Genomic DNA, 13,515 nt, shown 5'->3' with positions numbered 1-13,515 from the left:
AAAACAAAAAACTTTGAGCAGAACATTTGGGGTTCTGCTTGGATGGGAATAGGTAGAAAAAGAGCAGTCTTTACAATAGGCAGGAAGAGCTGAAAATGCAGGACTAATTTAGAGTAACCCTAAAATAACTGGCTAATTCTTACCTTATAGTCATTTTTCAAAGCACAGAAAATATGAGTTCCAGCTGTGTTCTTCTTTCCAAAAATATACTTACTTTTTTTTTTTTTTAATCTAAATGTCCCAAATTCACAAGACAAGAGCTTGTCAGAAGCAAAAATGACCATAATGCAAGAAACCGGTATGTGGGTCAACAGACTATGTAGCTAAAAAGCACCAAGCACTAACCTGCAAAAGGCTCTGAATACTGCAGGCATTCCAGGTGCAGCCTACAGATTACAAGAGGATCCACTAAAAGCATGTCTTGCTCTCCCTAGGGCATTCAGGCAAAGTGTCTTTTGTATCAACCCATGTGAATAAAACCAGAGAGTGGAGCAGATGGTGGTGACTGACTTAAAGAAAAATGTCTGTTTTAACAAGTCACGCTACTAAAAATGTATTTTCACTGTAAAGTTTTGCTGTAAGTAGTACACTGAGAAACAACTTTATGTCCATAAGAAGCCACTGCCATGCTCTTTTGTCCTGTGAAAAGATGCTGGTCCAGCTTTTAGTCAACATCTTTAGCACACACAACAGTTCTCCAAGTGCTCTCTAGGCTACTTTAAGATTAGATATAAAGGTGTGAGATAAGCAAGTTTTTGATAATGTCCTGTAAATTCTTGAAGTTTCAGAGACCAGGAGTGCTCCTTTATAACTGAAAATGGTACCCTCAAAGTCCCTGACAGATTGCCATCCACAGGTAAATTCTCAGCAGCTAACTTGGTGGGAAAAATAGCAGCTCGGAGGCAGAATGTATGCAAAAGAGAAATACTGAATTTCTCTCTGTTGCATTAAAATCACGTACCTTAATATTATAAATTAAAAACAAAACAAGCTTTCATGATGCATCTCTTACTATCTTCTGGGGAAGCGGTCTCAGAAATGTTTTACTGTAAGAGGTACATGATCAAAATATTTGAGATCACTGATTTAGAGGGAACAAATCCTTTTTGTGTCCACCAGATCAACTATTACATGTCTCCACTATAATTTCCCTAATATTCCTAAAAAGATGTTTCCAGTTGGTAGTTTAACTGCAAACATATAAAAGACATCAGGGGTGGAGGGAAACGGGGATCAGATCCCTGTTCCCAAAGACCACCACTGGCAAAGAAGCCCTGTAACAGCAGTGTTAAACATTTCATAATACTCTGTTCACCTATATACACTTATAGATGTTCATGCAACGTGATAAGTACAATGAACATCAATCATTCAAAAGCTGAATGAAAACTTGTCAGCTCAGAGCTTTGTCAAACCAGAAATTGCATTCAAGATCTCAAAGGAAAAATCTGCATTTATCTCTAATTGGCTATTAGATAAAACCCTTACTCCCTACATATATGAGCCAGCAAATTCTAGAGCAGCATGTGGGGGAAAAAAAAAAAAAAAAAAATCTGTGAAAAAGACTCATCCACTTTTTTCACATCTGCATCTACTATTTGGGGTAGCTGGCAAGCTTTCAGGTTGTAAAGGTGATGGTGCCTCCAAAGACAATTATATGCTGTTGATCAAAGCCAGAACTTTTATGACCAATGAGAAGTGAATTATCTATATGGCGAAGACAAGAATTAATCTGAATAAAAATCTGAAGGACAGGATCTTCTTAAATGAGGACTGCAGAGAGCATCAAGTGAGCAGCGAATCCCCACCATGGTTTAGTTTGTAAGCAGATCAGAGCAAGGGGTTAGCTTAACACACATCTACAGACAGACTTTTCTGAGAGTTATTGATACATGCCACAATCTTACCGTGGCCGTAACTTTATCCCAGTCTGTTACGAAAGCACGGAATCCTTCCCCAAAGAGCATCCCAGCTGTCCTATGGTAAGCAAACAGCAAGGTAAGCAGAAGAGAAAAGGATTTCAAAGACTGAATTAAAACAATTTATAAGACAATTTCATAGTGATCTTCTTCAGAACCAGTCAAAGATAACTGAGGGCTCACCTGGGAACTGAAACATAAACAAGCATGGCAAATACATTTACAATTATGTGATGTCTACAGGTGATCTGGCATTAAATCCAGAAGAGCATTTGGCATTAAGATAATATCAATTTCTTTAATACATTATTGATGCCAAACTGTAGTAAAAGATATTTAATTCTAAAGCTTTTTTTAATTTAACATCTCACATATTTAAAATTAACAAATGACAAATCTAAATGCCCACCCCTTTGGAGACAGACTGCTTTATACCTTTATGGTATAAAGTTCAGAAACTGAAAGAACTCAGGAGTTTTCAGAGTAATGGAGTCTTAATCTTAGCAAATAAGGTTTAAAGTAATGTTAGAAAAATTGTATAAAATTCACAACTCTAGTTACCATTCAGATGACAATGTAGCAAAACAAGGGCAAGAGGGCTCTTCAACAGAATTCCTAGTGTTCAGAGTACAAGAAACGTACCATCTAACTTTTGATATTCCTCAGAGCTTTTAAGAATAAACAGCAAGATTTCCTACATGATAGGAGAGACCTGCAAAAGCAGCAAGGCAACCCACACCCTTCTGGCTTGCACATACTTGAGGGACTCCAACACAGTTTGGCGATGTTCAGCAGCTTTTAAGCGGATCTGCTCCCGAATGATGTCTGCGTTCTCCCGCTCAGCTTTGGCACGGGCTCTGGCCTCTGCCTCGACACGCAGCATTTCATTCTTATGCCGCAGCTCCATCTCTCGCTCTACAGTAGCTTTAAAAAGAAAAATTGAGAGGACAATCTTTTGGGTTGGCTCAATCCCAGGTAGCAGGCAGGTGAAAGAGATGCATTGCTCCACCCTGGCTTTACAACAGCTGTGCAGTCCCATAGCAGCAGACTTCAAGATCTTAATTCCCTCACACCCTCCCACAGAAGGCAGCAAACCAATACAGTATTACAGAAGATGGACAAGTAATTTTCCTTCTGTGCTCAAAGGGATCACACACCAAATAGGTGGCCTTCTGCAGGTGGCATGCTCTAAGAAAATAATCACACTTCAGTTCTGGAAATTTATTACCAGAAAAATTGCTCAGGAGAAACTTTAGTCAGAGACAAGCTAGACAATAAAGGATAAAGCAACAGAGAAGGAAAAACCACAGTGCTAGGCACTGCTGCTGGTCATCAACATCATTTCAGAGAGGAAGGGTGACACAGTACAGACAATGAAGGACAACCCTGGGCAAGTAACTAAACACAGCGTAACACACACTGCTTGTAAGGAAGAGAAGCAAAATGGAGTGGCCTGCAAAATGCTAACAGGATGTTGTCAGCTCTGTTGCTTCCGACACTGAGCTGTGACAGACATTAAGATTTACATGAATGGAGAATGAATGAGAAACCCAAGAACAGCCCAGGAGATGAGATGAGGACTTCAGAGCCAGCACCCTCTATCTTCAGCATCACTGCAAGAAATCCTGACTGGACCACCCAGCTACTTGATACCCATCCTGATACCTGAAAACTGGACAGGCTTCCTTGACAGTCGTATCTTGGTGCCTATGAGCAGGTGGATACTCCAAGAGTTAAACAACACCCTCCTTCAGGGTCTCACCACTGAGCTTTGTTATAGGTGGCTACAATACTTCCTTCAAAAAGATACCAACGAACACTGAGAATACACTAGATGGCAGCAAGGAACGGACAATAGAGCAGTCCACAGCTGTGTACGAAGCAAACCAGCCTTCAATCCCATCTGGTCATACACAACTTGCCTTACATTTCTGAGACTTGTGCCCTAGTGGAGTCTCACTGGAGCTCTGCAAACCCAGTGATTCTGGCAATTCCACAACAACAAAAAGAAACAAAGTAAGTTTCAGACTAAAACTTCATTAGTCAGCTTTTATTTTCTACAGAAAATAGTGAATGGAGACAGAGTGACACAAAATCAATTGCTCCTCACAGGAGCTATTTTGTTTCTCTCTCCTCCTCAAAACCAGTTCTATTTTAGACCGTTTCAGTATAATATCAGAATTTCAGTTACTATATCAGGAGATGCTGACAGCTCATTGGAAAATCCAAGTACAGGGCAGATGTTTAGGAGTGCAGCCACGTCAAAAACTAATCCTGGAAGCAATTGGTAGTTCTAGTACTACTTGGATTTATGCATTGCTTACCAATATGACATCAACACATGACCCTAATGGAGCATCAACCAATATGGACAAGGAGTTAAAGACAGAGAACTCATATGTCCACCCACTCCGTCACTAGCCTAAGAAAAATTACCAGCTTACCACGCCTCATGGCTTCCTGCTTCTGTACAGATTCTTCCTGCTTCCTCAGATTCTCTTCATTAGCAAGTTGCTACAGGCAGAGGTGAGAGCAGAAGATGCGTTAAAGTTGTAAGAACTCAGTCAAGTAGGTTATTTGTGTAAGCTTAAGTGCTACAAATGCTTTCAAGAAGCTAGTACTCAGATTGAAGTGCACTCTTCCTGTCCCCATCTCCCAGATCAATACTCTAAATCGCATGCTCCTAGCGGCTTTGTCCTAATTCCTGCCTTTTCACTTGCCTGGACAACACTGTTGCTGTCAAGCAAATAGTACAGATGAAGGCAACTGCGCCTAGCATCAGCCCTCTGGGCAGCACAATAGGGCACAGTTCCAGATCACCACTTTGACTTAAGAAAGCTACTACACAGTTCCCGGCCAGCTTAGAGAAGGAAGCTATCATACCTGCTGTCGCATCTGTTCATCATAGCGCTGCCTTGCCAATTTGTCTTGGTATTGGGCTCGCTTCAGAAAGAAAAAGAGCATTCAAAATATAAAAATTAAGCATTTAAGATCGAGCCTAGTCCTGAGGGCACTGAGATTTGGAACATGCAGGGGGAATAAACAAAAACAAAAAACCCCTAGAGGAAACAAAAATAAACCTGGGTTTGAATAGGAACAGGGCAAAGTCCAGGGCAGAACATCCTCAGCTAGCACCAAAAACCCCTCTACACTGAGAAATCTATACAGTCTGACTTCAATTTAAAGTATCATAGATATAAAAACAAAGAACAAGTGTTCCTTGGCCCAGAAAACGAGATTCACTTTACTGGGAAAAACATGTTTTTCATGTTTTAAGACTTATTACTTGGACTGGCGACTGAAAGCAATAGAACTGTCAAGATATGCTGCCTGTCAGATGAGCTCTGTTTCTGATTGATTTTATTGTTCCTCATTAATTTCTCTCAGTGATTTTCCACTGCAACTGGCAAACAAGCCCGTGTCACCTACACTGAACTGAAAGTGGTTTGAGGGCACTGTATCCATCAGCAAAGAAGACTGTACAAGGGATGATATTATTCCCTATTCTAAATACACAAACAGCAGAACAGCTTGTGAGTTATCCCCTCAGCAATCATAAAGCATGGCACTTCAGAAGTAAATCATGATGAAATTTGCTTTTGCTTCAAATGACGCCCTGTGAACTGCGAGAGTTCAAGAGCTAACTCCTGAACAGAGCAGATGACTGTGAAGCCTGCTTCCTGAGCCGGCCCCGTTCAAAGTCCAAACTCTGATGGGATAAAAAGCAACATGTGCCAAATAAGCAGTTTTATCTACCTCCCCAACCTAATCAATTAGAATTAATCAATCACCTATTTCCTGTGCTCTCAAAGTAAAAAGTCACCATATGTGAGCTACTAGCATAAAAGCTAGCTTACATTTCCCTGATTTCATTATTATTGCCACTTCAGTAACTCATGCTAAAACATACCAGAAGCACCAACACTGCTCACAACACAGCCTCTGGTAACTCAGGTTTGCATCACTTCTCCTCTTAAGGTATTTTTTCCTGTCTGAAAGATCAAACTTGGAAGAAACAGTGTTGCAGGCTACTTAGGACTGCAATCTAAATAAGTTACCAGATGTTTCATTGTCCAGGCTAACATATACACTTGATAAGCCAGTAGCCTTCAACCTTTTAACACCACCAGCTGTTAAGACACAAACAAGCATATCTCAGCATGTTCAACAGCACCTTCCTGAAAGCTTCTTTAGAAAAATTGCAAAGAGCACACAGGAAGAGTAACTGCTACTACTGGTTCCTGTGGACATTCAAGAATTTGGTAACAAAAGTTCAAGATAACAAAGCTGCATATAACTACAAATCAAATTCAACATTACAATGCCAGGATAGAAGACAGGCTCAGTCTGTGATTTGCCTGACGTCTATGGCTGCCCATGGTTCCCTTCCCTCTGCCCCCCAAAAGGGGCAATTAATGCATTGCTGTCTTTTCCATAAAGGAGGACACAAACAAGGTCTCCCAACACTTGGCTTCCTCCTTGTTCCCTTACTGCTTGATGTTGTTTCGTTTCTTCACTGAGTGTTTTTCGCCTCTCTTCTGCTTGTACCCGTATCTGCTCATTCTTCAGTTGTTCTATGGCAGCTTCATACTCCTATTAAGATAAAGAGACAATCATCACTAACGAGCTCAACACACTATCCTACAGAGAAATGCTAGTGACAATTTCAAGAAATCCATCTCCACCCTGCAAAGCTGACCAATGACATAAGAAAGCTAAAATATGATCACAAAATAGGATTTTTTAAAAAATCTCATAACTAGCCATTTGAGGATTATATGCCATTTATTTAGGTAATAAAACAAAAAAAAAAACACCAAACAAACCAACCAATACTCAAACAATCCCCAAATTCCTTTATAAAAGAAACGGAAGCCTATCTTTCACTCAACTACTTTACAGTTCCCTGAAGAAACCCCTTATCATTCCCTAAAAATGGTGGTGATATTCTAGGAGTTACAAAACCACTTGGGACATGCAAGCTATAAACAAAACCATAAAATACGCCTGAGAACAGGCGTGATCAGCTTGCACTTCACCTTCTCGAACGACTTTTTTTCTTTTAAAAAGAGAAAGAACTATTATTTGCTGAAGCTAGACAGCTAGGTGAAAAACTTAGCACCCTCTGCAGACTGCAAGAAAATGAGACTTCAGCTTACACCCCCCGCCCCAAAACCTGACAGTTGCCTGAGCTGGGCTGGGGGCACAACAGACGAGGAGTTCCAGCGTACCTTCAGTTTTGTTTGCTGTTCCAGCTGCAAGGTCTGTTCCTGCATCTGGGCAAGGCTAAGAGCATCTTTCGCGTGGCCTGAAACGGGCAGCGGGAAGCGGTTATCGACAGCACCAAGGGCCTTTCCTCCGTGAAGAAAACGCTCCGGCTCTTCCACCCGAGCTGGCGCAGCCCTGACGCCGTGCGCTCAGCCCTTCCTGCCGACGGTCGGGATTCCTCCCAGCACGCCCGTGAGCCGAAGCCAAGAGGCTCACCCCGCTGAGAAGCGGCTCCAGCGCCTCCCTCTCCCCTCCCAGCCCCCTCAGAGGAGGCGCGAACCCCCCAGCCCCTCACGCACGGGACGCGTCCAACTCCCGCGCCGCCTTGGCCGCCCGCTCCAGGCCCGTGGGGTCGAAGTTGCTCCATTTGTCCTTGGGCGGTTGGCGGTCCCCGCCGCTTCCTCCGCCGCCGCTGCCGCCTCCTCCCGGGGCCGGCGGGAGCGAGAGCCCGGCCGAACCCGGCGCCGCGTCCCCACCGCCCGCCGGGGCCGCGCCGCGGTTCAGACCGAACAGCCAGGACATGGCGGCGGACAGTGACGCCGCCGGCACCACGCGGGCGACGCGCCACGCCGCGCCGCGGCCCCCGCGACGAAGAGGAAGGGGCGGCTTCCCATTGGGCCGCCGGGCGGCCGAGGCACGGAGAGTGGGATACGATTGGCTGCGGAGTCAGCGAGTGGGCGGGACCGATGAGCTGGGGACGGCGAGCGGAGAGGGACAGAGAAGGGCGGGCGGAGCGCGACCGTAGCAACGGGGGGGGCGGGGACGGGGGGGGCGGTGTTGCTAAGGGAGAGGGCGGGAAAAAAGAAATCGCTGTGCTCGGGCGTGATCCAGAGCTGTATTTCACCGGCAAATCTGCTCCTAACCGAATTTATTATAACGCGAAAAACGGCGTGAAACAGTTGGAAAAGAGGAGTGGAGGAAAAAGGAAGGAAAGTAACTGTGAAAGGCAGAGACGCCGCTGAGCCTTGCGTGTAAAATCCCGCAGCCTAAAGTGCTGTAAAACGTCGAATACAGCCTAAATCATCTTCAACATTCAGAAGCAGCCCAGGGGCAGTCATTCAGGTGTTTGTTTTTCTTTAAATGTTCATGTTTCTTCCCAAACGCACACTTAGGTCTCTCAAAAAGTTCATTCTTTGGAAAACCAATGTAGTGGCAAAGTATTTAACGTCTGTTACAGGGTAATATCCCAAGCACTCCAGCCCCCCTATTCCTCAAAATAATTAATGCTATTTAATCTGCACTTTTCTAATTTACATTTTTAATTTTTCACCTTGGGTCAAAGACTATATATTGAATGTTTAATAAAGATTTGATTGCAGTACTGCTTAGTACAAAAAGACAAGCACTAAGCAAACATCTATAATTGCACTTGTATGCTATTTTCTGAGCGCATTTCACATCTAGAGCAGAGACTCCCCACTCAGCTTCTACAATGAGCACCAATTTTGTATCAAGTGGAATCTTTTCTTTCCTCTTGGTAGTGGTAAAACATTCCCTGAACCTTCATACCTTTGAGGTGTGTGCTGGCTCATATTTCTTAGTGAAGCTGTCAAAGTTAAGCCTGTTTGTACCAGGTAGTCATCTACTAGAGTAAATTAAATGCCCTTCTGGCTGACAGGAGCCAAGCGCAAATATAACCTCCACATTGCCTTGAGAAATTAGCTAGTGCATCCTAATTATAGTTGTACTTTGACATCTCAGTGAGCCTGGGATTATACAGGGGAAGTCTGCAAGTAGTACACACTTACGAGCAAGTTCCTTCCAAGTGAACAGAAACACTCTAGCAAAATTCTGGAACTGGGGAAGTATCCTGTTTTCCTTCAGAAAAGAACTAGGTGTCTAGATAACAGATTGGCTGAGTGGGATAACCACAACAGTTCCTGACAGATCAATGCCCTCCCAGAAGGTTGTGTTCAGAAAACCCATGGTGTCTTGATAAGGGATAGCAGGAGTCTTTGCGTTACTAAAGAACATGGGAACTGTCTCAGCAGGTCACATGAGCAACTCCAAGTTAAATTTTTAACTATGTAAATAGCCAACATCACATGCATCAGAAGGTGCGAGAGCTCTAAAGAAAACCTGGGAACAGCCCATCTACAAATGAAGCTCCTTATAGTCCCCATGCATGACTTGGCTCCTACTGGGAGCCCTGATGGTTTGTGCTCTCATCCTACATCGGTCTTTGTGTGTCATACCCATAATATTGGTACAGATGGGATGCTTTAATAGCCCTAGAAATCATTAGGCTGTAGTTACCAAAAAAAAAAAAAATTAATTGAACTTACCTGTCCAATTTAAAATTTTCATGTTCATGAGTACTACCAGTTCTGCCAAGATTTAAGGGACATTTACTTTTTGGCTCTTTGTAAAACAATTGTTACTGAATCTGGGAAATTATTCAAACAGATCTATTTCTACTTATATATTTCTGACACTTTTTTGGGGGGGTGGGGGTAAAGTTCCATGTAAACCAGACTATGAAGTCCTGGGTGGAATGATTACTTTTCAGTGATTTAAAATTGAGATGAATACCAGCTTCTCAACCCATACCTCTCATTAGAACAAAAGCTACACTTAGCAGATTTGCCCTTATTGCCATCAAGAATAAAGTAATCATTCAATAGCTCTTGTATTGTATATTTAATTGTCTTCAAAAGGATGCGTTACAATTGGGGGGGGGGGGGATGACACATTAATGTATTAGTAAACTATGCAAGGAGTTGTGCAAAATTAATTTCTGTTCTACAGCAATAATGAACAAGATTATCTTATTGTATGAGAGATTCCAGAGGCTTTATCCTCCCCTCAGCACAGAGTCTCCATTAAGATTAATCAGTCACAAATGCACATTCCAAAGGAGAACACAAATCATATGAAATCTTATTGAGTTAATGAATGACTCATGTCCCTCATTTCCCTTCCTCCTGTACAAGAAGACAGCCCAAGGCAAATTCTCCATAAACCTAGACAAATGCAGCACTCAGGAGACAAGGTCAGTGACAGTGTTCCTCTCGGCTCTGAAAAGAACTGTTTTAAGAAGTCCATAAGCAGAGCTAATGGAGGGTTTGCAGGATGAGTGACACTTTAAGGGGGCCCTCCAACACACACAGCACAGTTTTAAAAAAAAGTTCCACATGTAGGACAAATAAGCAATAAATTTAAAATAGGGGAAGGTGTTCCCACTGATGCTGGGTTTTCTTACCAGAAAAGTATATACATTTCTTTACAGCCCTAAGCCCTGAATTTTGGAACCATGCTTCTCCAATGGCTTTGTCACTAGGCATTAAAATTGTCTGGGGTTTTTGGGTTGTTTTTTTTTTTTTTTTTTGGCAGCTCCCCTTACCAAAGAGTAGCTTAGTGACAGCAAATTCAAGCCTGGGAGCAAAGGGAAGGAATCAAATTTACTCTTCTCCCCTAAAAATCTGATTTTCAAGTGTAGCTCAAGCGTTAGCACTGGGTGAAAGCCCAGGACAAGACACTAAAAATGTGCTATGTGTCTCCAGAGGATAGAGTCTGTAATGATAGTGCTGAAGACTTACTGTCCATAATTAGTCGCAGAAGGGGCTAATTAGTCTCCATATAGCAGCTCTGACAGCAGGACTCACATCCAGTTTGGTGAAACTGATTGCAGGTGTGCCACAGTAATTCAGTGCTCATGATCCAGGCAGTAATACACTGTTGTTGAGAGGGGCATATTTGAATGAGAAACAAAAATAACTGCTTTAGATGGTCTTGCTGTCTGGCTTTTCTTGACTCACTGCTGCTCCTCGAGCTCAGCTGAGGGCTGAGAGCTCTAGAGTAGAGTAAACTGCTGGGGAAACAAATTCTCAAGTTTTTGAGTTTCTTGCTCTCTCAGACTGATACCAAATATCAAGGCAAATGACTTGGGGGAACTGAACCCTTCAAAGTCCATCTAGGATCTGTATGTCATTGCAGCAGATGGATTTAATACCAGTGTCAGTGAGAATGGAACTGTGTTGATGAGACTGAAGAATTCAGTAGGCAGACAGTGAGCAAACTTTTCTTCTAGAGCACTCTGACAGTGCTCATCAGCCCTGGCATGGCATGGCCCTATCATTCCATTTCTCAGAGTCCACCAACCAAGTTCTGCCATAAACCAAAGACCATCTGGGAACACTAAACTGTCTTTGCACTTTATAAAAGGCAGGACGTCTTTTATGAAGTGTCTCTATGTCCTGGCCAAAGGCCAAGTGGATTAACAACCTCTTTTCTTCCTCTTCTCAGAAATCCTGGTGGCTTTAACCTGATCTCCTCTGCGTACTGTACATTTTTGTATTACGTTATTCTTCTTTCTCTTAATGCTTCTCCCTTCCAACCCTGAGATGCTATACTTTTGGGATGCCTGATTTGTGCTACCTGTTGAGGACACTGGACGAGTCGGAGAAAAGCTGCTCTTTGCCAGGTGTGGCAGTTCCAATGGCTGTTGACAGCAGGAATGGATTTGGACACATGCAATCTTTCTCTGAGTGTGGGTGCCCAGATTGAAAGGCCAGGGCAGTAAATAGCCAAGTCTTGAACATGCTCATAAGCTGCAAAAATAAAACTGTATCAACATTTAATAAATAAAGAACAGGCAGTAAGCAAGCAATAGTGAGGATTCATCACTTTGCCTTTTGTTTGTTATTTGTCAGGCATATTTATATAAAAGAGGGTACAGATTTGGGATCTATTAGTTGGATTGGTTGTTCCAGCCAGCCAAGCCAAACCTTTAAGCTTTGGGAGAACTTGGCTGAGGACAGCCTTTAGGCTTGACAACCAGGACACCTCAACAGACAGTGCAGGCTGGGAGATGATCTGTGAACTTTCCGGTTTCCTCCCCTGGCCCCTCCTTTTTGTCCAAGTCTTTGTCCAAGCAAGATTCCTTGCTTTGCCAGGAATCAGTTCACTCCAGAGTCTGTCATGCTCTCTGTCTGTGCTTATATCCTTGGGCCTCTGTAGCTGGGAAGAACACAAAAAGTACAATGTCAGATTTATCCATCCATTCTCCAAATTTGACTAAGACAGAGATCTCATCCCTGTGGTCATCTTCACTATCACTCCAGCCTCTTGCTGGGAAAAAGGCTGTGCTTCTGCACTGTCACACAGGTTTTTAGCTCTTGCTTCGCTTCAGCCTGTCAAAAATCCCTTTGTGTTTCCTGACAGTAATTGGCTTCTGGGTAGTGGAAGGAGGAAAGCAGATGTGTTGTGCCTTAGTAGCTGTGTTTAATAGTTAGCCTGCCCCTGCCACGTTGAAAAGTGAAGGGTAGCCAAGGGTTCAAATTACTTTTAAACAGTGCTTCCAATGCCCATGCCAGCTTTTAGCTGTCTTCCTGACCTTGTTATCCCAAAGTAGTTGCATGACTGTCTCCACCGTGCACTTGTTCTCCTGCCTGCAAACATAATGCCACTAGGAGGAGCATTGCCCTTAAAAATGGGGGGAAAAGCCCATCTTTGGACAATACCTTTTGGGCTGTGATGAAGCCCTATTTGGCAATCTAGCTGATGAGCACAGAGAATTTCAACCATGAGGGCTCCTCTGCGTTGGATCTCCAGCACCTCTGTGCCCCTCAGGACACCTTCTCTTGGCTAAAGTGCTCCACGGTTCTGCCTTGCACCCCAGCTCACCTGGCTGCATGTGCACCATGCGGCACAGCCCTTTGCCCGCCTGGTTCTTGTACATGGGCTTCACACACACTTTGTTAGTAGTGCCTGAAGCCAGGTCTGTGAGGAGCACGCTGTGGATCTGCGGCGAAACGCTGATGACAGATGAAGGGCCAGTTTGCCGCCGGCATCTGACTCTGTAACCAAGGACTTTCCCATCGGCAGAGTCCCAGGAGGCTTTTAGGGTGTTGGGGCCCATGTCTTCAAAGCGAAGGTGCCTCACTTTGGAGCCCTCTGGAGAAAGAAGATTCATGTTAATGTGGGCCATTTGTATGGAGCGGTCCTTACCACCCAGCCCCTTATTCCTCCCAAGGGGATTTTGAGAAAGGGTTGCCAAGCCAGCCTGGTCTTTCTCTGTTGCAGAGATGCAATAGGCTCTCACTCTACATCTCCACACTGGAGGAGCTCAGCCTAATTAGTCCTTAACTTTGTCCTGGTACTAACACAAAATACTTTTGTTGGCGCTGCTAGGCACTGCCTGGGCACCTCCCACACTCTCAGCTGCTGTCATTCTCTGAGCTCCTCACTCTTGAGTCCCACTAAGAGCTAGATTTTGCCTCCTGCAATGTTTTTACAGGTACCTCTTCAGAGCAGAAGCTTCTGCTGATTAAATTTCCACCCCTCTGATGCTACATCACACCAAAGAACAGATACTGAGGAGATAGGA

General features: G+C 43.7%; 2 protein-coding genes across 4 annotated transcripts in view; both read right to left on the bottom strand.

The window, feature by feature from the left end:
• LOC104365575 (ATPase family AAA domain containing 3A) overlaps window positions 1-7,775 on the bottom strand; it is a 30,381-nt gene extending 22,606 nt beyond the window's left edge. Inside the window, exons 1-7 of one of the 2 annotated variants that reach the window (XR_004409232.2) lie at window positions 7,487-7,775; window positions 7,151-7,227; window positions 6,411-6,512; window positions 4,803-4,862; window positions 4,364-4,433; window positions 2,678-2,843; window positions 1,908-1,977 (exon numbers count right to left, since the gene is read on the bottom strand). Coding sequence is in view for 1 of the 2 variants with exons in the window: in XM_033007540.2 (XP_032863431.2) it covers window positions 1,908-1,977; window positions 2,678-2,843; window positions 4,364-4,433; window positions 4,803-4,862; window positions 6,411-6,512; window positions 7,151-7,227; window positions 7,487-7,709 (768 nt within the window). In the remaining variant the exon portion in view is untranslated. The remainder of the gene's footprint in view (window positions 1-1,907; window positions 1,978-2,677; window positions 2,844-4,363; window positions 4,434-4,802; window positions 4,863-6,410; window positions 6,513-7,150; window positions 7,228-7,486) is intronic. The other variant, XM_033007540.2, reaches the window with a different exon arrangement.
• A 2,037-nt stretch (window positions 7,776-9,812) lies between these two features.
• VWA1 (von Willebrand factor A domain containing 1) overlaps window positions 9,813-13,515 on the bottom strand; it is a 34,246-nt gene continuing 30,543 nt past the window's right edge. The window contains exons 6-7 of one of the 2 annotated variants that reach the window (XM_033007664.2): window positions 12,813-13,082; window positions 9,813-12,140 (exon numbers count right to left, since the gene is read on the bottom strand). In XM_033007664.2, coding sequence (XP_032863555.2) covers window positions 12,106-12,140; window positions 12,813-13,082 — 305 coding nt within the window. In that variant the 3' untranslated portion in view covers window positions 9,813-12,105. Of the gene's footprint in view, window positions 12,147-12,812; window positions 13,083-13,515 lie in introns of both variants that reach the window. The other variant, XM_033007662.2, reaches the window with a different exon arrangement.

This window comes from Tyto alba, unplaced genomic scaffold (genome assembly GCF_018691265.1).
Source record: "Tyto alba isolate M040663 unplaced genomic scaffold, T.alba_DEE_v4.0 Super-Scaffold_20000042, whole genome shotgun sequence".
In the NCBI taxonomy this organism is placed as follows: domain Eukaryota; kingdom Metazoa; phylum Chordata; class Aves; order Strigiformes; family Tytonidae; genus Tyto; species Tyto alba.
Note: the sequence above shows the minus strand (reverse complement) of the source record. Positions and strands in the feature narration are given on the sequence as shown.